The following is a 23,948-nucleotide window of genomic DNA, read 5'->3' as shown; positions in this document are numbered from 1 at the left end:
CCGTGATAATGGACTGGATGAGAGCTAATAAACTGAGACTCAATCCAGACAAGACCGAGACATTGTTGGTGAATGCCTTCCCTGCTCAAATGGTGGATGTTCACCCTGTTCTGGATGGGGTTACACTCCCCCTGAAAGAACAGGTACGTAGTTTGGGGGTTCTTCTCGACTCTTCCTTGTCTCTCGAGGCCCAAGTGGCCTCAGTGGCACGGAATGCATTTTACCATCTTCGTCTGGTAGCCCAACTACGCCCCTATCTGGACAGGGACGACCTCGCCTCCGTTGTCCACGCTCTGGTAACTTCAAGATTGGATTACTGTAATGGGCTCTATGTAGGGCTGCCCTTGAAGACAGTTCGGAAGCTTCAGCTGGTGCAGAACGCAGCTGCCAGATTATTGACGAGGACCAGTCGGTCTTCGCATATAACACCTGTCCTGGCGCGTCTGCACTGGCTTCCTATTTGCTTCCGGGCGAGATTCAAGGTGCTGGTTTTGACCTATAAAGCCTTACACGGCGTGGGACCTCAATACCTTGTGGAACGCCTCTCTCGCTATGAACCTACCCGCTCACTTCGTTCAGAATGTAAGGCCCTCCTCCGGGTACCAACCCATTGGGAAGCCCGGAGGGTGGTTACGAGATCTAGGGCCTTTTCTGTGGTGGCCCCTGAGTTGTGGAACAGCCTCCCCGAAGAGGTACGCCTGGTGCCTACACTTCCATCTTTTCGGCGCCAGGTAAAGACCTTTTTATGCTCCCAGGCATTTTAATCTTCTTAACCTTTTTTAATCTTTTAATCTGTATTTTTAATTTTTGCAGTATTTATTTTGTTTTTGCTGTGTTTTTGTTGTTTGTTTGTATATGTTTTTGTATTTTTATTATGATATATTGTATTTTATCTTGTTTGTTCACCGCCCTGAGAGCTATTTTGCTAAGGGCGGTATATAAATTGAAATAATAAATAAATAAATAAACTGTCCATCTGGATACTTAACATCCCTCTGGAAAGACTCTTATCTTTCCACGTGGATGAAAACCTTCCATGCTAAACTCCCTAGGTTAGGCTTCTCTACAGAACACTTATCCTCCCTAGACCCAACAATGGTCAGACATACCATTCGAAACAGACTTAAAGACATAGATCTCCAAAGCTCAATTGCGGCAGCATCTAAAACCTGCTCACCCCTGCACCACAAGCTGAGCTTTGACCCTCTGAACCACGCCCTATATCTGGATTTCTTAACAGTTCCCAAATACCGACACGCATTTGGTAAGGCTAGATTTAATTGTCTAACCTCAGCACTATTGGAAGAAAGATACCGGGAATAGCCTACGACCAACGCTTTTGCCCTTGCAAGGCGGGTGATCTGGAGACCCTCTCACATGTCCTTTTTGTTTGCCCATTATACTCACACAAACGTTATAATCATATTATTCCAATTACAAAAAAGTATCCTAATAAATCTCCTGAGTGTTTGCTACTTTGTCTCTTGAACAGCTCAAACAGGTCCCAAACGAGATCTGTTGCTAAATTTATTTATGCAGCCCAACTCAAACGGTCAAAATCTCTTTCTTGAAACCTATACTACAGCTTTTATCTTCCTGTCCTATTTTACTCAGATTTATTTCATTTTATCCACTGTACTATTTTACATATGTATTTTATATTCTGTGTATGGGTCTTTGACCGCAATAAAAAATATTTGATTTGATTTGGGTTAAAGACTGAAGTACAGAAAGATTTCAAGGTTATGTTTATTTTGTGGGTTTTGCACATAATCTAAGGTCAGTTTTTCAGGTATAACCAACAAACTACTTTCCACAAGCAATATCATTTTATAGCTTATGTTCATTGCTGTTTTTCCCCACACTGTTCTTCAACATCTTATGTGCATAACAACTGGTCCACTGACATTTAGAGATTTTTAATTGGAAACCTAACCTGTATTTTAAAACAACCGCCACCACCTCACTTCTGGTTCTTTATACCAGCAATGAGAAACATACAGCCCCCCAAAGCAGGAAGGAATGTCTATGCTCCTTGCAGGTTGACTTTGAATCTTTAGCATCATATTCTTCATTGAAAACAAAAGAACAATTTTACAGTTCTGAAGATGACGGCAATATGTTTAATACTTCAACTCTTATCAAGTTTATGGTTTTATATGCACTCTGATAAGGTATAAAATGTGAATTATTAACAGTGTTATATCTACTTTTTATACGGACTGTTGTATTTGGAAATCAACACCCTTTCAGGAATATAGCATATACTGCAAATATGTGAACTCATGCAATGTTTATGTGAAATTGCCAAGACCGCCCACTGTAGAACATGTTTATCATAAAGCCAGCATGGTCCAACGGATGGAGTGTTGGGCTTTGGCCTCGGAAACTAGTTTCTAGTTTCAGAGCAGACATAAATTCAGCAGCATCTGATGAAGAAACACCACGCCCTGTGGTTCTCATTTCTATAAACTGCTTTTAGAATCTGATTTGATTTCCCACTGAGGCAGAAATCCTACACACACTTACAGAGAAGTAAATCCTACTGACATAACTGGACTAATGTCTGAGTAAACATGCATAGGATTGTACTTCTGGCTTGTGTATATGGTATTTCACATGGGTGTGACTAACCTATGGTCTTCTGGATGTGGTAACTCCCATAATTCCTGCCTATTAGCCATGCTGGCTGGAGCTAACATGAGGAGTCCAGCAACATTTGGAGGGCCACAGGTTCCCCAACTCTGATTCAACACTTTCAACATGTACTGCATTTTATTCTTCTTTCTCCATATAGAAACCTAGGTTTATTGCAAATCCAAAGCCAAGAGCTGTCCTAAAGTGTTGGAAGCCACAGAAGGAATTCAAAGTTTCTCACCTTCTCTGTGCAACCTGCCTGTACTTCCATATACAACTCATTCTCATGCATGTTTACGCACTGGTTTGCGACAACTACCACCCGGTTGCAAATACCCCCTTGTTAGGGAAGGTGATCGAGACAGTTGTGGCACAGCAATTGCAAGTACTTTTTGATGAAACAGATTATCTTGACCCATCCAAGTCTGGGTTCAGGCCTGGTTATAGGATTGAATTGGTCCTGGTAACCCTGATGGATGACCTTTATCGGGAGACGGACGGGGGAGTGTGACCCTGTTATTCTTTCTTGATGTCTCAGCAGCTTTTGATACTATTGACCATGGTATCCTTCTGAGCTGATTTAGTGAGATATGAGATGAGTATTGGCAGCACTGTTTCACAGTGGTTCCAATCCTATCTCCAGGGTCATTTTCAGAGAATAGCATTGGGTGATTGTCTTTCAGCCCCCTGGCAGTCATGCTGTGAGGTGCCGCAGGGTACCATCTTCTCCCTAATGCTGTTTGACATCTACATGAAGCTCTTGGGAGAAATCAACAGGAGATTTGGGGCAAGATGCCAACAGTATGCTAGTAACAGCCACCTCTACTTCTCCGTAATATCTGAATTGGGAGAGGCCATGCAAGCCCTGACTAGTGCCTGGACTTGATAGTGAGCTGGATGTGGACCAATAAACTGACTCTGAATCCTAGCAAGACAGAGGAGCTGTGAGTTGGTGGTTCCCGAGTTCAGATAAATGGTCAATTGCCTGCTTTGGATGGGGATGTACACCCTCTGAAAGAGCAGATTCATGGTCTGGGGGTGCTCCTGGACCCATCTTTGTTGCTAGAGGTCCAGGTGATCTCAGTGGTTAGGAGTGCCTTTTACCAGCTTTGGCTGGTAAGACAGCTGCAGCCATTTCTGGACCGGGATAGCCTGGCCAGATAGCCTACCATGCACTGGTAACTCCATGCTAGATTACTGTAACGCACTCTGTTAGACTGTCATTGGGGTTGGTCTGGAAGTGGCAACTCGTGCAAAATGCAGCAACACAACTGCTCACTAAAGCATTACGGAGCTGCTGAAAGAAGTGCCCTGGCTGCCCATTTGCTATCGGGCCAAGTTCAAGGTTATGGTTTTGGAGTACAAAGCCCTATGCAGTTTGGGACCAGGATACCTGAAGGATTGTCTTATCCCTTATATATGCAGTTAAACACTGCGCTCTGCAGGTGAGGGCCTATCTATCTATCTAGATAGATTTATATCCTGCCCTTCCTTCCAGTAGGATCCCAGGGTGGCACCATCTTACAATCTTAATACGAGGTCTGTCCCACACAACATAGGAAGTGGACCAACAGAGTGCTCCTATGCATGCTAACTCAGAAGTAAGTTTCACTATGCTCAATGGGGCTTACTCTTAGGAAAGTGTACATAGGATTGCAGCCTAAAATTCCCTAAGGAAGGGCCCGTGGAACACAAATCAGTTTGAATATTAAAGGTTGTATTAAAGATACTTTCAACCACTTTGGAGATGGATGGGCGATACTACATAAAAGTGGAGATCTCTATTTTAGATACCTACTAATATAATGACTACAGCTGGTATAGCACAGTGGGGAGGACAGCTGGGCTGGGAGTCCAGAGTCTATGAGTTCAAATGCCCACTCCTGTCTCCTGGGTGTCAAGGGCCACCTGAAGATCATCCCACAGTGAGTGGCTCAGAGGTTACGTGCCCTGCCACCTGTGCAGCCGTGGGCAAGCTGTATAGTCCCAAGGAGTCCAGTTGCCCCCCAGCTGGCAGTTGCGGACAAGGAAGGGGCTGGCTTGTGCAGCTGTGGCAAGCTGAACAGGCCCTAGCCAGCTGGGGAGGACTAGCCTCAGAGGGAGACAGTGGTAAACCCCCTCTGAATACCGCTTACCATGAACACCCTATTCATAGGGTAGCCATAAGTCGGGATCGACTTGAAGGCAGTCAATTTCCATTTTCAATATAATGACTAAATAGAAATGAAGTTAGCCCTGTCATTGTCAAAGTCTGCAAGAGGCATGCACAGATTTCCAGCCAAGAACAGCAGTTACCTCTTTTTCTACCTGCTGAGTTTAACATCTCTCTATGTGCATAAAATCATTGTTTCCACAGAGAGGGGGGAGAGAGAGAAATGTTACAAGCAAATAAAACCAAAAACAGGACAACCCAAACAGCCAGCAGGCTGGCAGCTCTACTGAACTGTAGCTCCTTTCCCTACTGGATCTCATTAAAAGCCCTCCAAATCCCATCAAGGGGTAACTTACATCCCAGTTTCTTTCTTTAAAAAAATAATGACACTGCTCATGCCTGCTTCAATGTGCACACCATTTTCTCTCAGCTTCTAAAAGACATTCCTTCCCACTAGAATCTACTGCAGCCTTTGCACTTTTTCTTCTTCCAAATTCCTTCTGAGAAGCCAACCAACGTGAAGTCAAACGCAAACACATCAAAAATTTTATGTTATGCATGCAAAGGTGCAGTTGATAGTACACAAGCTTTTTGTTTAGTATGTGATGCCCCTTGAGAAGGGAAGGTGCACTATTGCAATGACACAGAGTCTGATCATTTCACTGCAGGGATTACTGATAAGCAAAGTCTCATACTACTTCTTTTGAAGCGCTCTCACCTCCCTGAAGTGCTCCCTCCAACTTACTTTCCTGTGGAGCAGAGGGCTGGCTGCAAAAGGATTCTGGCTCTGCTCCAACCAATAGAGGAAGTCAGTTCAACAGCAAACAAGCCCTGGTGTTTCCACTGGTGTGTATCCTGGATGTGCTCCACCTCCTCTTAATTCTGTATGGTCATGTTCATGCACGAGCTGGAGCCTAATGGGAAGGCAGCCCCTGGATACCTCTCACCAACTAGAACAAGGAGAAGGCAGGGCACAGCCAGGATATCCACCACTAGAAATGTCAGGGCTTGCTACTGCTGAACTGACTCCTCCCCACTGCTGGTTGGCCATGCCCCAACTCTTCTTCATTGTGGTTAGATGGAAGTGTGGGATACCCACTGGGCTGTACCGTTGCTATGGCAGCAGTGATGTGGAAAAGAAAGATGGCTGTACTGGCTTCAGAGCTGTTGCTCTTCAGCAGGTCAGCAAGGAGTAAATAAAGGGGTAGGGAAGAGGTGAACATGGGGACTTGCAAAGGCATCAAGAAAGATCCCCAGGGATGCACTGTTGCCTGCAGGCACAGCATCAAGGACCCTAGATACACAGCATTTATACCACAGAAAATCTTTACACTCTTTTCAGGTCATTGTAACTCTCAGTTCACCCACTGTAGCCCAGGTCTAGCCAAGGCTGAACAGGGATTTGAACTGGGTATCCCAGGAACATCTAAGCAGTGATCTCTCCTGACTACCTTACACCAGTTAATTTTTATCTGTTATTTCAATCCTTAGCAGCAAGCAGGAGCACTTACTCATGTAACGGAAAGTCTCCTCAGCAAGGATCGGAGAAGTGATTTCAGGGACGTTACTGTGGCAGCCTGGAGACTGGATCCAGTCAACATTTTCAGAGAGATATAAAGAATCCACATGCAACTTGTACTGAGGCAGCTGTTCTTCTAGCATGTTCACCAGCTCAACTTCAGGGAGGTCTTCATTAGGGGAAACATCTAAAAAGATATACAAACAGGCATCATGATACAAACCTGCTTTGGGATGAATACTGCAAGACCATTTATTCCTCTGCTGAATAATGGATTTTCATCAGCTTTGACAATAAAAGCAGTCATGACAGGTTATCAATATTCATTTAAACCCAGGCTACACAGAAACAGCACAATCCTTAGTATATCAACTCCAGAAAATGGAGTTTTAGAAACTTCAGAGGCCCACTGTAAATTGTTTGCAAGGCACTTTGAGGGTAAAGTTGTTTGTCTCCATAGCAATCTTGATGCCTCATCCACATCTATTGTAGCCCCCAGTGAGGTGTCCAGTGCAACGTCCGCTGCAACTTCTTGGAAACAGTTTCAGTTGATGCAGCCTGATGATGTGGACAAGGTGTTTGTGACAATGCGACCAGCAATGTGTCCTCTCCACCCCTGCCCTTCTTGGCTTTATTAAAGCTTGCTGAGGGGGTTTGATTGAGTGGATCCAGGGTGTGGTGAATGCATCATTACAGGAGGGAGAGGTTCCAGCTACCCTGAAAGAGGCGGTGATTCAACTGCTCCTGAAGAAGCCCACCCTGGACCCACTTGTTTGTGACAACTACCGACTGGTCGTAAATATCCTCTTCTTAGGGAAGGTGATTGAGAGGGTTGTGATGCAGCAATTGCAAGTACTCTTGGATGAAACAGATTATCTTAACCCATTCCAGTCTGGGTTCAGGCCTGGTTATGGGACTGAATCGGCCCTTGGTTGCCCTCATGGATGACCTTTATCAGGAAGACAAGGGTAGTGTGACCGTTACTCTTACTTGCTCTCTCAGCGGCTTTTACCATTAACCACGGTATCCTTCTGGGCCGACATGGTGAGATGGGTATTGGAGGCACTGTTATACAGTAGTTCTGATCCTCTCTCCAGGGTCATTTTCAGAGAACAGCATTGTGTGATTGTCTTTCAGCCCTCTGGCAGTTGTGCTGTGGGGTGCCGCAGGGTACCATCTTGTCCCCCATGCTGTTTAACATCTATATGAAGACCTTGGGAGCAGTTATCAGGAGATTTGGGGCAATGTGTCAGCAGTACGTTGACAATACCCAACACTAAGCCGTGGACCAGTGCCTGGATTTGGTGGTGGACTGGATGAAGGCCAATAAACTGACTCTCAATCCTAGCAAGATGAAGATGCTGTGGGTTGTGGTTCCTGAATTCGGATAATTGGTCAGTTGCCTGCTTTGAATGGGGTTGTACTTCCTCTGAAAGAGCAGGTCTGTAATCTGGGGGTACTCCTGGATCCATCTTTGTGGCTAGAGGCCCAGGTGACCTCAATGGCTAGGAGTGCCTTTCACCAGCTTCGGATTGTAAGACAGCTTTGGCCGTTTCTGGACAGGGATAGCCTGACCACTGTTGTCCATGCACTGGTAACCTCCAGATTGGATTACTGTAATGCGCTCTATGTGGGGATACCTTTGAGGTTGGTCTGGAAGCTGCAGCTGGTGCAAACTGACTGCTCACTGGAGCAGATTATCGCCAACATATCACTGCTACTGAAAGAATTGCACTGGCTACCTATTAGCTACCAGGCTAAGTTCAAGGTTCTAGTTTTGGTGTATAAAGCCCTATACAGCTTGGGACCAGGGTAACTGAAAGACCGTCTTATCCTTTATACACCCAGTCAATCACTGCATTCTGCAGGTGAGGGCCTCCTGCAGATACCATCTTATCAGGAAGTCCGTTCTGCACAACATAGGAAATGGACCTTTAGTGTAGTGGTGCCTATCCTTTGGAATTCCCTTCCCTTAAATATTAGACAGGCACATCTCTGTTACCTTTTCGGCACCTACTGAAGACCTTCCTCTTTCAACAAGCCTTTTAAGGAGGGACCTTATCCCAGTCTGCATCTGTGTTGGAATTGTTTTTTAATATATCTAAACCTTCTTTTAAGAAATGTTTTTAAAGATGTTTTGTTTTAATATGTTTTTAACGATGTTTTAATATGTTTTAATGATGTCAAGAAATATGGAAAACTAAACAATGGCACACAGACTGGAAGCATTCCAAAGAAAAGGGATCCCAGAGAATGCAGTAATTACCGAACTATTGCCTTAATATCCCATGTAAGTAAAGTAATGCTCAAGATTCTACAACAAAGGCTCTTACCATATATGGAGCGAGAAATGCCAGACATCCAAGCTGGATTTAGAAAGGGAAGAGGCACCAGAGATCACATCGCAAACATACGTTGGATAATGGAACGGAGCAAGGAATTTCAGAAGAAAATCATCCTGTGCTTTATAGACTACAGCAAAGCCTTTGACTGTGTAGATCATGAAAAACTATGGAATGCTTTAAGAGAAATGGGGATGCCACAGCATTTGATTGTCCTGATGCGCAACCTATATTCTGGACAAGAGGCTACTGTAAGGACAGAATATGGAGAAACCGATCGGTTCCCCATCGGAAAGGGTGAGACAGGGTTGTATTTTATCACCCCATTTGTTTAATCTGTACGCAGAACATATCATACGGAAAGCGGGATTGGACCAAGATGAAAGAGGTGTGAAAATTGGAGGGAGAAACATCAATAATTTAAGATATGCAGACAATACCACACTCTTAGCAGAAACCAGTAATGATTCGAAACGAATGCTGATGAAAGTTATAGAGGAAAGCACAAAAGCAGGACTACAGCTGAACGTCAAGAAGACTAAAGTAAAGACAACAGAAGATTTGTGTAACTTTACAGTTGACAATGAGGACATTGAACTTGTCAAGGATTATCAATACCTTGGCACAGTCATTAACCAAAATGGAGACAATAGTCAAGAAAGCAGAAGAAGGCTAGGACTAAGGCAGCTGTGAGAGAACTAGAAAAGGTCCTCAAATACTGAACACCAAAGTCAGGATCATTCAGACCATGGTATTCCCGATCTCTATGTATGGATGTGAAAGTTGGGACAGTGAAAAAGGCGGATAAGAGAAAAATCAACTCATTTGAAATGTGGTGTTGGAGGAGAGCTTTGCGCATACCATGGACTGCGAAAAAGACAAATAATTGGGTGTTAGAACAAATTAAACAGAACTGTCACTAGAAGCTAAAATGATGAAACTGAGGTTATCATACTTTGGGCACATCATGAGAAGAAATGATTCACTAGAAAAGACAATAATGCTGGGAAAAACAGCAGGGAGTAGAAAAGGAGGAAGGCCAAACAAGAGATGGATTGATTCCATAAAGGGAGCCACAGACCTGAACTTACAAGATCTGAGCAGGGTGGTTCATGACAGATGCTCTTGGAGGTCGCTGATTCACAGGGTCACCATAAGTCGTAATCGACTTGAAGGCACATAACAACAACAAACAATGTTTTGTTTTAATATATTTTGAAGTCTGTTTTTATGATGTTTCAAAGTGTTCTTAGTGCCTTTGTTTGCCACCCTGGGCTCCTACTGGGAGAAAGGGTAAACCAACCAACCATACAAACAAAACCTACTTACCTAATAAACACTGTAGGAAATTAGCGCCTGTCAGCACTAAGCTACTAAAATGGCTCTATATGGATTTTTTTTACCTAGCCTATATATATTCCAGCTGATGAATGTGAAATTCATTATTAACTAAAGAGTGGAAATGCTTTTATAATTTTTTATATTAAAGCTGTAGGTCAGATCACTGTTTGGAGGAAAGTTCTACCACTGCACAAATTTTTGTAATAAACATTCTCCTTTGCAACTACAGTCTTTTAAAAATCTTCCAAAGGAGCACCACCTTTATTTGTAATATATAAATGCCGGGTTTCATGAGGTTCCAGGCTGAGCAACTATCTATCCCGCTTTTCAACCCAGATTATCAAAACCATTTATAATAACTACAAGTTGAAGGCCTTTTCTTTTGTACAGATATAATCTGCTTCTCCTAATGATGGAACATAGCAAAGTATCTCCTCTAATGACCATAGTGCACAGGTAGGTTGATAAAATATTTTAGTTCACTGGATCAAAAATATGATACAAGCCTCTACAGAGAATCACAAGTACCCTTTTCTCAAACATCCTCGTATGTATGGATTAGATCAGGAGGCAAAATGCTAAGGCCTTTTCCCACCCAACCTCACAATCTGCAAGTAGCTGTAATTTCTCATTATCATGCACTGATTTTAGTATGCCTCCCCCCTTACTCCAGCTCTTCAATTATCCTCCTTTCAACGTATGTGCCACCAAGAATACTTCAAGTCTTATTTACTTATAAGAGGCTTTACCATGAAAGCATTTAGCAAGTTCTGAAATTAAAAAAAAAAGGAAATTGCAGCCTTGAAAACTTTTCTATACAATACTATGAGCTTTTGAAAGCTACTTCCAACATCTTTTATCTGGATTTTCAGCTCACCAGTGATGTTTTCTGAATCTCTGTGGTTGAAATTCATGAGGTTTGCGTCACACTTCAGTTATTTGGAAACCACATCCTGTATGTACATTGTGTGTTGCTCCTTCTCATTTTGGCTGAAAGACTGGTTTAGTTTTAAACCAGTTTAGACAACAGTCATCAATCTATATTGGCATTATGAGTTTGTTTCTTCTTACTTCAGCTATGTGGGCTGGATGATAACTTAAATCTAAGGGTGACACAATTGAAGCTTGCACCTCATTTACTATGATCTTTGTGTTATCTTCCCTGGATCCGCCATCACCTTGAAAGAAATATGAAAGAAAACACCTGTTAAAGTTTAGTTTTGGACATTAAACTGATCAAAATGTTAAGAAACCATTCTATAAAAAAACACTTGCAGTGTTCGTACTTGGTAAACCAATTGGCAATTATTGGGTTTACTATGAATGCGCAGATGACTCTTACTTTGCTCCTCTCCACGTGCAAACAGGAGCAACAAACTACAATCCCTTGCTTAGCGTTACAACTGAACCATTACATCTGAGAGGAGTAATCTTGTTTGCGGTAAATCATTAGGTAAAACTGTACAGAAAAGAACACACAGTGGTAGAAACAGAAAGTGCAGAGAAAACTTTAGCATGTGAACCCCGCATGCTGGACTGATTTGCATGTTGGGCAGAGTTGCATTCTATGTTTTACCACAACTGTTGAAATAAATTAAAGAACAGAACGGCGCTTAAAATACTTGCGCCTTCTTGTCAGCCAGCTACCCTCAGTAAGGATGCTGCTGGATTGTCCCAAACAGTGGCCTCTGGAGAGCAGGGGTCACAGATCTGGTCCGGGAGAGACTCAGAGAGACTGGGAACTACTCATTTCGCTTGTGAAGGGGAGAGAAGATTGAAGAGCGGAATTGTTCTCCTATGGAATTGCTAAGTTTTGCTATACAGATCCTATGCTGAATCAGTGCTGAGAGAAAGGACACCTAGGAGAGGAAGTTTAGAACTACCCTAGTGCATTAGACCTAGCTTAGCAATTCCTATTTGCTTAGAGCTGCAGAACTGCCACGCCTTCCTCCTGCTGCTGGTTGGAGATCCTTATTGCACGGCACTCTCGTTGATGCTGCGATCTCTCTGCTGTAGCAAGATATTGCAACACTCTCAAATTCTGCATCTCCAGAAGCAGGGCTGGCCTTGGAGGTGGGCAAGCTGGGTGGTCTCAATGGCTGTTTTTTTTGAAGGTACTGTCTGCAGTAAGCTAGCGTAGCAAAAAGCAAGTGTCTGTAACCTTCTTTTCCAAGGTTCTACAGATTGTTTGGGTGCTAACTACAAAAATGATATTCTCTCAATTAGCTTTGAAGTATGTTTCTTTCCCAATTTCCACTTTGATGTCATGAGCGCTAGGTAAAAATCAGTGGAACAAAGCTTTACTTTGAGGCAATGTTAATGACCACTTAGCACTTCAGATACTATAAATGCTATATAAATAATAAAATGAAGTTGTAAGCTATACGAGGTCAGCTAGATACCTTTTTTATTTATATCTAAATATTTATATAACTAAACATGGCCAGCCCTGCTTTAGAAGAGCCCCACTCTTTGGCTGCAAACCCACCATGACTAAGGCGAAAGGACACAGACTTCAATTGGCAGAGCTGGATCTTGGGAGAAGGTGCGACGCATTAGACTAAAATATTTTTTTTTTAGTTTTCCTTATGCTGCTAATCTCTTGCTGATCGACTGTTTGCTAGCTGCATAACTACCATTGCTTACACCTGTCATAGGAGCGTATGTGTTGAGGGAAGAAGACTGTTACTCAGACACCCGAATTGGAGTCCCAGATTTCCTGGGTGGAGGCTTAAGTCAAAACTTAATATAAGAAAAGAATATCCCCTAGACAATTAATCCAGCCCTGGATGCTGACACAAAGGTTACAATTAACTATAGTTTACCATGATGTATGAAACGCCAGGGTGGCCCATAAGACAACAGATCCCTGTTACTGACCACAAAATAATCAGATAACCATGATCAGATCCAGCTAGTCTTCCAATACATATTTTGTCACCTTTTTAAACCAACAAATGACAAGCTTAATCCTGCAGTAAATTAATCCAAGAGTAAGATGTGAATTTTAGTTCTGACTGAAATTTGAAGACCCCAGTGAAATATATCAGTGTTCATTTAAGCCTTTCCTTGGTTTTTCTCCTAGGCCCCCATCATGTATTATATCATGATGATTTCAACTGTTTTTTTTTCAAAAATAGTTTGTATTGTCTTAACTTTTGTGAACCACTTAGAATGGCCTTTTAGACAAAAAAGCAAAAAATAAACTAAAACAAAGTAAACTCTTGCACTGTATAGTTTATTTAATATATGCTTTACTAATGCAGCTGGTCTCAGTTTACAACAAATCCTAGATATGAAGCGTACGTTACTGCTTAAAGATTTTACAGAAATAGTTAAATCAAGTTGTGCAGCACTTACTTATAAGTAGCTTCCTTTCTTATGAGTAATCATGCCAACAATTACAGGATTGAACATACATCAGCTTTTTTATGCCAGAAAAAGAAACTATTTTCACTGATAAAATCTCTCCCTGGAACCAACAGTCAAGCCCCAAGGAATGCTCACAGGCTGAAGATAATTAACTCCACCCTAAAGAACTTGCTAATTACATTTGTCATTAACAAACCTATTATTATTATTAAAAGGTAAATTGCATCAGTTGAAGCTTGTTTCCCAGTTAATTCAGCTCACAAATTCATTATAGTTATTTCAGGAGCAGTTAATGAATCATAAAGTACTACCACATTTTATTTAGGGGTCTGAAGTTTTGCATGACATTCGAAGGCTAATTTGCAATTGTCATGTGTCCATTAACTGAAGTATACCAGGGGACTCTACAGTATACAATGGTTAGAAGCGCTTGGGGTTAATCAAAGCAAACTGTTTATCTGAACTCACACCTTTCACTGATGTTATGAGGAGAACTGGCATGATGTCACATTTTTCTCTCCTTGTGGTGTAACCTACTTTCTACAAAAATCAAAATTAGACAGCTGTCAAGGTGCACTACAGAAGCAAAACAACTTCCCCCCTCATAGGTAGTTATTTATAAATATAAGAGATCTATTTAAAATAAACAAGGATGGGGTTAAATTTTAAAGAGCATTAGTTCTTATTTCCCATTTTTATGGAAAGCCTGTCTCAATTATTCATACATGGACAAGTTTTTCATTCTTTTATTGAGATGTCAGACCCTTATCTAAGAAACCTTGTCACCTCCTGCAGCAAAATAAAGCACAAGCAAAATATAATGCTTTTTAAAAAAATCACTACACACTGTACATATACCGTAGTCCAACACAAACACTGGGCTTCCCAAAGTAAACATAACTAGGTTTCTAAACCTAGAGATCTATTGACATTTTAATCTCAGCACCAATTAAGACACAAAATTTGATATCAGTTTTGTTAGTCTAGGGCTTCAATTAAAAAAAAATTACAAAGTTATCAAGAGCACTACAACCTTAACTGTGGAGACACCTTACTATTCACTTGTGTTGCATTGCTCACTCTCAAAGAAGCTCAGTGAGACATTTTAGCCTCTCATGAAGCAAGCTAAGAGGAGAGAAAGCAACTTGCCCAAGACCATCCCAAATGACCTCATAGCCCAACATGAATTCAGGAGGAGGAGGAATCATAGAGTAGTAGAGGTGAAAGGGCCCATAAGGCCACCAAATCCAACCCCCTGCTCAATGCAGGAATCCAGCTTAAAGCATATTGAAATGGTGGCTGTCTAGCTATCTCTTGAATGTCTCCAGTGTTGGGAGAGCCCACCACCTCCCCAGATCATTGGTTCCACTGTCATACCGCTTGAACAGTTAGGAATTTTTTCCTGATGTTCAGCTGAAATCTGGCTTCCTGTAACTTGAGCCCATTATTCCATGTCTTGCACTCTGGGATGATCAAGAAGAGAACCTGGCCCTCCTCTGTATGACAACCTTACAAGTACTTGAAGAGTGTTATTATATGTCCCCCTCAGTCTTCTCTTCTTAAGGCTAAACATGCCCAGCTCTTTCTGTCTCTCCTCAGAGGGCTTTGTTTCCAGTCCCCTGATCATTCTCACTGCCCTCTTCTGAACTTGTTCCAGTTTGTCTGTATCCTTCTTAAAGTGTGGTGTCCAAAACTGGATGCAGTACTCAAGATGAGGCCCAACGAGTGCCAAATAGAGGGGAACTAGTAGTTCATGTGATTTGGAAACTACACTTCTGTTAATGCAGCCTAAAACAGCATTTGCCTTTTTTGCAGCCACAACTCACTGTTAGCTCATATTCAGCTTATGATCAACAACAATTCCAAGATCCTTCTTGCATGTAGTATTACTGAGTCAAGTATCCCCCATCTTATAACTGTGCACTTGGTTTCTTTTTCCTAGGTGTAAAACTTTGCACTTATCCCTGTTAAATTTCATTCTGTTCTTTTCGGCCCAATGCTCCAGCATATCAAGATTCCTTTGAATTTTGTTTCTGTCTTCCAGGGTACAGTAGTAGCTATCCCTCACAATTTTGTATCATCTGCAAAGTTGATAAGCATTCCCTGCACCTCCTCACCCAAGTCATTAATAAAAATGTTGAAGAGCACTGGGCCTTGTGGTACCTCACTCATTCTCACTCCCCATTTTAAGAAAGAAATTGATAAGCACTCTGAGTAGGATTCTGTAGCCAACTGTGGATCTACCTGATGGTTGTTCCATCCAGCCCACATTTAGCTAGCTTGTTAGTCAGAATATCATTGGGCACTTTGTCAAAAGCTTTGCTGTTGTCAAGATATACTATGTCCACTACAGTCCCAGTCTACCAGAGAGGTTACCCAATCAAAATATGATTGAAGAGGATGCAGGTCCCAATTGGCACCTCCTCCACAAGACAAAGCAAGGCAAAGTGTGGCTGAAGAACTGACAAAGCAAAAGTAGAATGGAGGAAGAGAAAAGGATATAAAACTAATGCGACCCATCTGGATGGGCCATTTTCTAGTTCCCCCAGAGAAACCATTTTTAAATGTCTCTAGGCAATTGTGAGAGCTGCCCCTAGAAATAGAGAGCTCCAAGATGTTAATGTAGCTGTGATTGGGCACTATATTCTCCATCCAAAAGGTAGCAGCAAAGACAGAAGTCCAATTTTATATAGTGCAGAGTGTGAAACATTTATGTTGTTCAGCATTTAAAAAACAGCCCTGATACTGGTGAGGACTAGAGAGAGGGCTTTTTCAATTGTGGCCCCCACCCTGTGGATCTCCCTCCCAAATGATCTCCACCATGCCCCTTCTATGATGAGTTTCCACCGGGCCTTGAAGACCTGGCTCTTCAGGCAGGCTTTTGGGGTGGGCTAGGTTTTATCTTCATTGTTTTTAGATTTTCAATGTCTAGGTATTATATGCCTATGTTGTACGTCGTGCAGAAAAAAGGAGGGTGTGAACCCTGAATGCCTAAGGAGGGAATTTCAATGTGTTCACACCCTCCTTTTTTCTGCACGTCATTGAATGCCTTCCACCTTCCCTTCCTCTATGTTGTACGTCGCCCAGAGTGGCTGGACAGCCAGCCAGATGGGCGACTAATAAATTCTATAAATAAATAAATAAATTCCAAAGTAAATGCAGTTCAATTGTATGTTGCAGGTTGGAAGGAACTACAAAGACTGGCTGCGAGAGATTTGGTTTCCCAGAAAAAAATCCTTCATGTAGGACAGCCTTCAGGTTGTAGCAACATATTTCGATATATTTAAATTGCCCCTGCAGCCTCCTTCCAGGCCAAATCCAGTACGTTGCATGGAGAAGGATCATGCTCAAATAACATGCATGAGGACAGGTATCTCCTTTAGATGCTCATCTCTCCCCTTCTCCAATTAAATTTTGTACATGAAGTAAGATTAGATGTATATGTTGGGGAGATTTTAGTGGGCATTCACTGCCCAGTTACAAATACTGTGAAGCTCTTGGGTTTTTCCACTGATGTACAGCAGCTCCCACCAAGGGAGAAAAAAAATTAAACTAATCTATTGAAACCAGAACTTTGGAAAATGCGTTTATTATTATTATTATTTTAAAGAGATGGGATGGCAGGAAGCAGAGCAAGAGATAGCAGAGTGGGGAAAAGAGAAAGCAAATGGCTACAGGGAAGAGAAAGGAGAACCAGGGGAAGAAGAGGGATAGCAGGGAAGAGAAGGAACTGTAGGTATACCTTTGCCTAAAAGTAGGTGTAGTGCTTCAAATACACAGCTAAACTTTTCAGCTATTTATGAAAACCTATGAGTGGTTAAGGTGTTGGACTATGACCCGGGAGACCAGGGTTTGGATCCCCACACAGCCATGAAGCTCACTGGGTGACCTTGGGCCAGTCACTGCCTCTCAGCCTCAGAGGAAAGCAATGGTAAACCCCCTCTGAATACTGTTTACTATGAAAACCCTATTCATAGGGTCGCCATGAGTCAGAATCGACTTGAAGGCAGTCCATTTCCATGAGTGTCATATAAATTGGAGTACTGCAACATGATCATTGTGGGGCAGCCTCTGAAGACAGCTTGGAAATTTCAGCTGGTGTAAAATGCAGTTCCCAGGACACTAATGGGAGTCAGAAGTTCTGAATATGCAATACAACTTTAGAGGCAGCTGAACTGGCTACCAGTGTGTTTCTGGGCCCAATTCTTAACCTTTAAGGATCATCTGCACTGTATGACCCTGCCCATAATCTAAAATCATATCTAAAATCATGTCTGAGGTCCTGCTTGTACGCCCAATGGTCAGTTAGGACAGCAATAAGGAGCACTTCCAATTAATATTTGTTTGGCCCTTTCAATTCTGGTATTCAAGTAGGGCTTAAAAACTTATTTTTCCTCATTGCCTTTTTTTAGTGGTTTTATTGTTTTCTATTACAAACAAACACAATTCTATTGTCTATAACTTCCTTAAGAGAATTTTGGTGATCTAATCCAGTTATATTTCATGCATCTATTTATCTGTATCCACTCTGTGCTTCACAGCCTGCCTGATGCTTCACTACAGTTCCCATTTTATATTTACACTTGTTTTAGTTCAAAGAGGGAAGAACCAAGAGGGAAAGGGATACAGGCTGCAATCCAATACACACTTACTTGGAAGTAAGTCCCATTGAACCCAATAGAACTTACTTCTGAGTAGATATTTATTGGGTTGCACCCACAGAGGAAGAAAGAGTGGGGCCAAAAGTGAGGGGTCAAAGAGAGGTGGGTGTGATTAGAGGGGGAAATGGCGGTGACAAAGGGAGCCCACTGATACTCTGCTGCTCAAGGACCTACAAAAGCCTGGAGCCAGCTCTGATTTTAAACCAGGATGGAAGCACCAATGATTGCACATTTATGCTATGAATTGTGCAGTGTTATACACATGTGATAGTATAAATGTCGGCATCCAGAACTCGTAGATAGAAATTCCTTGTGTAGATAATATCAGCTATCAAATCTCTAATCACTGATTAACCTCATTTCCCCACTATTTGAAAAGTATCTATTCCATCTGCTTGTTTTCAGTTTAAACAACACTACAAAATCTAGACTGAACTTTCAGTCTCTCTAGCACACCACTAAACAATCCAGCCACACCTTATATTTATATTTCTCAGTCACTGCCAACATTAAATCTTAAACTAGCTTACTAGGAAGTAAGCCCTAGTGAACACAGTGGCACTTATTTCTTAATAAATATGCATTTTTTTCAAGAAGGAAGTATCAATAATATATCAAAATCATGGTAACACACTGTAGCATGTTATATTTACAAATATTGAGGCAATGCTTATCATAGGAAACATGTGCTATCTATCATGTGCCACAGTTATTTTCAGGCTCTCTGTACAGTGCTAAGTCTATTTTTAACTTGCTGCCAAAATCCAACTCTTCAAAATAATAGTCTAACAGCAATCACTCCAGCTTTAAGCAGTCAAAAATATGTATACCATTACCATCTAAACAGTTTACTCACCAGATACTTAAGCGCAATACTGGAATTTTTAGATAGCAGAGCATACGGATAGCCTATGTGAAGACCTAATGATAACCTTGCAAAGCACTGCCAAAGAAAAGGAGTGCTTAAACTAAAAACTGTCCCAGAGATAACTGCTGTAGGTTAAATACAGTTCCACCTCCTCATGACAATGTGGAGTGACATTGATATTTATTTATTTATTGTATTTGTATTCCATCCTTTCTCCATGGAGCTCAGGGAGGCATATACGGAACCTCCCCCTATCCCATTTTATCCTAACAATCCTGTGAACCAGGTTAGGCTGTCTGACTCTGTGACGGGCCCAAAGTAACATAGTGCATGATTTAAGATTGAACAAGGATTTGAACACTGGTGTTTCTCATGCACTGTGTGTAAAAGCCCAGTACTCCCAAAGATCACTGATGTAACATTATCAGAACTATTCAAATAGCACCAAAATAACTCTTAGCAAAAAAAAGAATTTAATAACTATGCAGTAAATAAGCACCTCTTGTATATAATCTCAAACCGAACATTCAGCTAAATATGCAACTTTTAGAAGGCTTTCAAACTCTTTACTAACTGCATCTGTACATAATTTGAAACATGACAAATAATTTTAATGTAATTTTACTCAAACCTGTATGCTTTCTGTTCCAACACTCCTATTCAATCCTATATTCAACTCTTCAATATTTATTAAGCTTGCATCTACAACATTAACTCCACACAGGCTGCTTGGTTTTATGCTTTTGATTCCAGCTGGTACTGCTGTCACCCGGTAGCACATACAACACTTTAATGTTACTTGTGAAACAGAATCTTGCGTTTTATAAACTTCTGAAGAAGTTTTAAATTGACAAATTAAGCCTGCAATTTAAGTTCCACTGAAATCAATGGGTTACTTCCAAATAAACATGCACATGATTGGGCAGTAACTGACACATATCAATAAACATACCCTTCAGAATGTACTATGATTACTGCCTCTGCTATATACACTTCAGTAATATCTGGAATATTGTACCTCTTATTCTCCTTTAATGGTATAAATGATACTGCAAAATACATGGGGGGGCTTAATGCAAAAAGGAAAAAATGGGTGGGAGACACATGATGATAATGAATATGGAGGCTTAATGGAAGAAGGAATAACATTTGACGGGTGAAAGGATGAATGGGAGGGTTTAATAGAAGATGAATAAGGGCTTTGGTCGAAGAAGGATTTTAAATATGTGCAATAATTGTAGTTATTTCCAAACTATGGAAAACCTTTTCTCTAGCTGGCCATAATATCTGCTATCAAACATGAGAAAACTGTTACAATGGGCCTCGAGCAAGAAAAATAACCACAGCCATCTCATTAGAATGTACTTCATGTATTATATAATGCCATGCACTGTATTCTAAGTAGTCAGCTATATGTTTGAATGTATTTCTTGTACCTAACATAAGGTTCCACCTTGGCTACATCCACTTTACCATCTGGCCCTTTACCCAAAAAAGGTTAGCCACCCCATCATAGATAGCGTTGTTAAATTGATCATTATTTGTTATATTTCAATCAACTTTAAATAACTTACTACCCACTGTTTCAAATAATGGCTGTCTTTGGATGTTAAGTCATGGTAAGCTATCGCTCCCCTCCCCACTAGTGGGAGCAACAAACCACAATCCTTGGCTTACTATTGCATCTGAAACAGGGATTATCGTTTGTTTTGCTTCAACAAACCACAATCTGAAGCCAAGGTTTATTTTTGGCTTACCAAGCAATGGCTTGCTTGAGTGAAATAAACCATGATCCCTGTTTCAGATGAAATGGTAAACCAAGGATCATGGTTTGCTGCTTCTGCTCACCAGCAGAAAAAAGCAAAGCAGGGGTGATCTGCATGTTCATAGTAAGCAATTAACCACTGACTGCATCTTTCTATGGCCAAGAAGTTTGCTCAAATATATATGCTCACCCTTGGGCTGCTTTGCTGACACAAAGAGAACAGTACTGGAGTAAATGATCTGACTTCAGCCAGTATGATTTGAATCCCTCAAAATTACATCATCATTGGTATTTACCACTGGTACATTAGGACTCTTACTGAAGAGAAGGCACCTGAATCTTTACCATAATTTAGAACTTATTCTTTTACAGCCATGTGTATTGCAATGGATTGTTGGAGGGAGAGGCAAGAGGACCAACGTTTCATCCATCCTCACAGCATTCTTGAGAGAATGAGATACCAACTATAAAGCATTTATCCTATGCAACAGAATGCATTACTTTTAAGTCAGTAGGTAGGAGGGGTTTGCATCCAAGAAAAAAGATGCATAAAAATTGGGTGGCAAGTTTTATAAAAATGCTAACAGTAATAATAATCTTCTTAGGACCGGCTTCCAGTAGCCAAGATTAAATTAATAAAGGAAAGTGATGTAAACTGCAAAAAGGATATGGAAACACTGCTTTTCATGCACCACCACTAGTATTTAAAAGCGGTGAGAAGCCAACAGTAGCTTAACAGTAAAAGATCACATAGCATCCACAAAAACATTTGCGCACAGGAAAAAATGAAGGAATTGACAGCTGCCTTGGAGGCATAAACTTAACCAGGTATAGTTCCTATTTTAAAATAGTAAAACTGTGCCATCATTTTCCCCCACTCCGATTCTCCTATTCACCAAGTATGTTGTTCAGTGTATGTATGCAAGAATATTACTCTGTACATCTGCATGGAAGAGTTTTGAAAGGCTCATTGTGAGGCAGAGATCTTAAGGCAACTGCTAGGATTACATGCAAGAGGGCCAAACACTGGAAAGAGTGGCAATGGTGTTTTAAGTTTTACACACAAACCCACACAAACTAGGATTACCAGTTACGGAAACGGGTATGTGTGAAATCTATAATACTGAAAGTAAAACAAGTACTGGAATAATCCTCTTTCCTCAATTGCTGGTATATTTGTTGTGTGTTATTGTTTGTAAAATGAAAATCAATAAAAAGCTATAAAAAACTAAAACAAGTATGAACAAATTAATTTTATAATTTATTCAAAAGATATTATACAGAATCTTTCTGCTATACCTGGCATTCATGACGATTTTACAATTAACCTTACAAACAATGACCCACAGGTTAACAACAAGAATTTATATTTAAATTTATTTTCATTAAAGGACAAGCTATGGGAGAAGTTTAAAGGGAGGAAAGAGATTCAATAAACAGACTGAATTGCACAGAAATAGAGCCACACCCTTTTGCATATTCCGGATTACACAGCAGGATGAGGGTGGCTGCATGCTTGATTTCTATTTGGATGCCCTTGGCTTCTTTTCCATCTCAGATTAAAAAATAAACGATAGCATTATTTCAAGCATTGCGAGCACAATCCTTCCTTGTGAAGGTATCAGTACAGAGAAATATCATGCCATGTGTATTTTTTTAGTATTGATTTGAAAATCAAAGTACATACTATGAATAGGTTGTACAGGAAAGCAAATTTAGAAGCTGGATTCAAAAGACACATACACGCACTCAGCCCTGTCATAGTATATTAGCCTCTGCCTAGTACTTGTCTGTCTTTTAAATACTGTAGCTACAAGCATAAATCATGGAGGTCAAACTTTGGCAGGACGGCTGTATTGCTGCAGGATGCATAACAAAGAAATATGCAATGCTTCAAAAGTTTAAATAACTAACCTGCCATTGCCATATTTTGCCATTGCGCAAAAGACGGTCAGAATCAGTTATGTGAATGAGCTGATAAAGCTGGAACAAAAGAACAAAACAGCCAATATATAATCTTTTATCTATTTTCAGAAGCCCCACTTTTAGATACAGAAACAAAGGCATGTGATCCATTTGTTTGCTATACACATTAAACATTTTAAACAAAGGTAACTTGGATATAGTTATCCAAAAGGAGTCAACATCCAAATAGCTTTATACCCAGGACACTCTCCCTGACACAGACAGCTCTTGAGCTCATCACGATTTGTCCTCACCACTTGACAACAAATTCCACTGATGTCATCCAGAAATGAGAAAGAGACTATTATTTTCAATTTGGAGCGGAGGGAAGAGAAGAAAAAAGGGGGGACTAACTAATCAGGAACTTATCCAGCAGGCTTCCATAGGACAAGGGAAAGGCAATAAACATCATCAGGTGCTCTGTGCCTCGAGGCATCCCTTACCCGAGTGTGGGGCACTGCAGTTCTTCAGGAAAAAGCATACTAAGTATCTTTTCTTCCATTTTTTAACATTTTCTTTTTGGTTCTTTTTTAGAAATTTCTCATTGCGGGGGGGGGGGGGGGAGAAGAAGAGAGAAGAGCCTGTGAAGGAAGTTTCAGGTGAGATACCAACGATGGAGAGCCGAGAAAGAGGAGAGTGGAGAGGAACGGAGGGGAGCTGTTTGAAGGAGCAGTAGGGCTGACCACACCTGAGGGGGGGGGAAGAGCGCTAATTTGGGATCGATTCCTGGTACTTACTTCTGAGTAACCAAGCAGAGCACCAGGCGGTGGAACTGCGGGGGCGGGAGGAAGAATTGGCTGGACTGACTTGGAAGAAATGGAGGATGAAAAGGAGAAAGAAGGGGGAAGGAGACCGCAGTAAGTGGAGGCATAAAGTGCTTGCTATACTGTCTCCCCACTCCCCATTCCCGTTTACCCCTTACCAGCTCCAGGTCTAGGATCCTTTCCACCAAGGCACTCCAAGCTACAGGCTGCTCTCACAACCGTCTCCTCAGCTCCCTCTTCCGGAGCACCGGCCCAAGTGAAGCAACGTTGGGAGGAGGAGACGGCCAGACTAGGTCACAAGATGGCGGCAGAAAAGAGCACAAGGCTTTCCCTCCTTCTCACCCCCACCGCGGAACCCTTAGGCTAAGAAATGGCACCCCACCCCCTATGGTTGTATTTGAAACTACAATTCCCGCCATGCAGCAGTAGAGAAGAGAAACCCTTTACAGTATTCAATCTTCTTCGCCCCCTCCCCCTGAAGCCTCCTATGCGCAAAGATTTGGCCGTGATGCATTGTGGGGCTCGTAGTCCTACGGTGGATAGCGCTTGCCCACTTCGCCGG

General features: G+C 41.5%; 1 protein-coding gene across 6 annotated transcripts in view; it reads right to left on the bottom strand.

Moving 5' to 3' along the window:
• The window catches only part of TRAK2 (trafficking kinesin protein 2), a 75,998-nt gene extending 52,132 nt beyond the window's left edge, over window positions 1–23,866 (bottom strand). Inside the window, exons 1-5 of one of the 6 annotated variants that reach the window (XM_061607996.1) lie at window positions 23,545–23,863; window positions 23,360–23,428; window positions 22,572–22,640; window positions 10,869–11,169; window positions 6,301–6,495 (exon numbers count right to left, since the gene is read on the bottom strand). In XM_061607996.1, the coding sequence (XP_061463980.1) occupies window positions 6,301–6,495; window positions 10,869–10,905 (232 nt within the window). In that variant the 5' untranslated portion in view covers window positions 10,906–11,169; window positions 22,572–22,640; window positions 23,360–23,428; window positions 23,545–23,863. Of the gene's footprint in view, window positions 1–6,300; window positions 6,496–10,868; window positions 11,170–22,571; window positions 22,641–23,065; window positions 23,240–23,359; window positions 23,429–23,544 lie in introns of those variants that run through there. The other 5 variants (XM_061608000.1, XM_061607995.1, XM_061607997.1 and 2 more) reach the window with 5 other exon arrangements.
• Window positions 23,867–23,948: the final 82 nt, after the last annotated feature.

This window comes from Rhineura floridana, chromosome 2 (assembly GCF_030035675.1).
Source record: "Rhineura floridana isolate rRhiFlo1 chromosome 2, rRhiFlo1.hap2, whole genome shotgun sequence".
NCBI classification, from domain to species: Eukaryota; Metazoa; Chordata; class Lepidosauria; order Squamata; family Rhineuridae; genus Rhineura; species Rhineura floridana.
The sequence above is the reverse complement of the archived record's forward strand: the minus strand, read 5'-3'. Positions and strand labels throughout refer to the sequence as shown.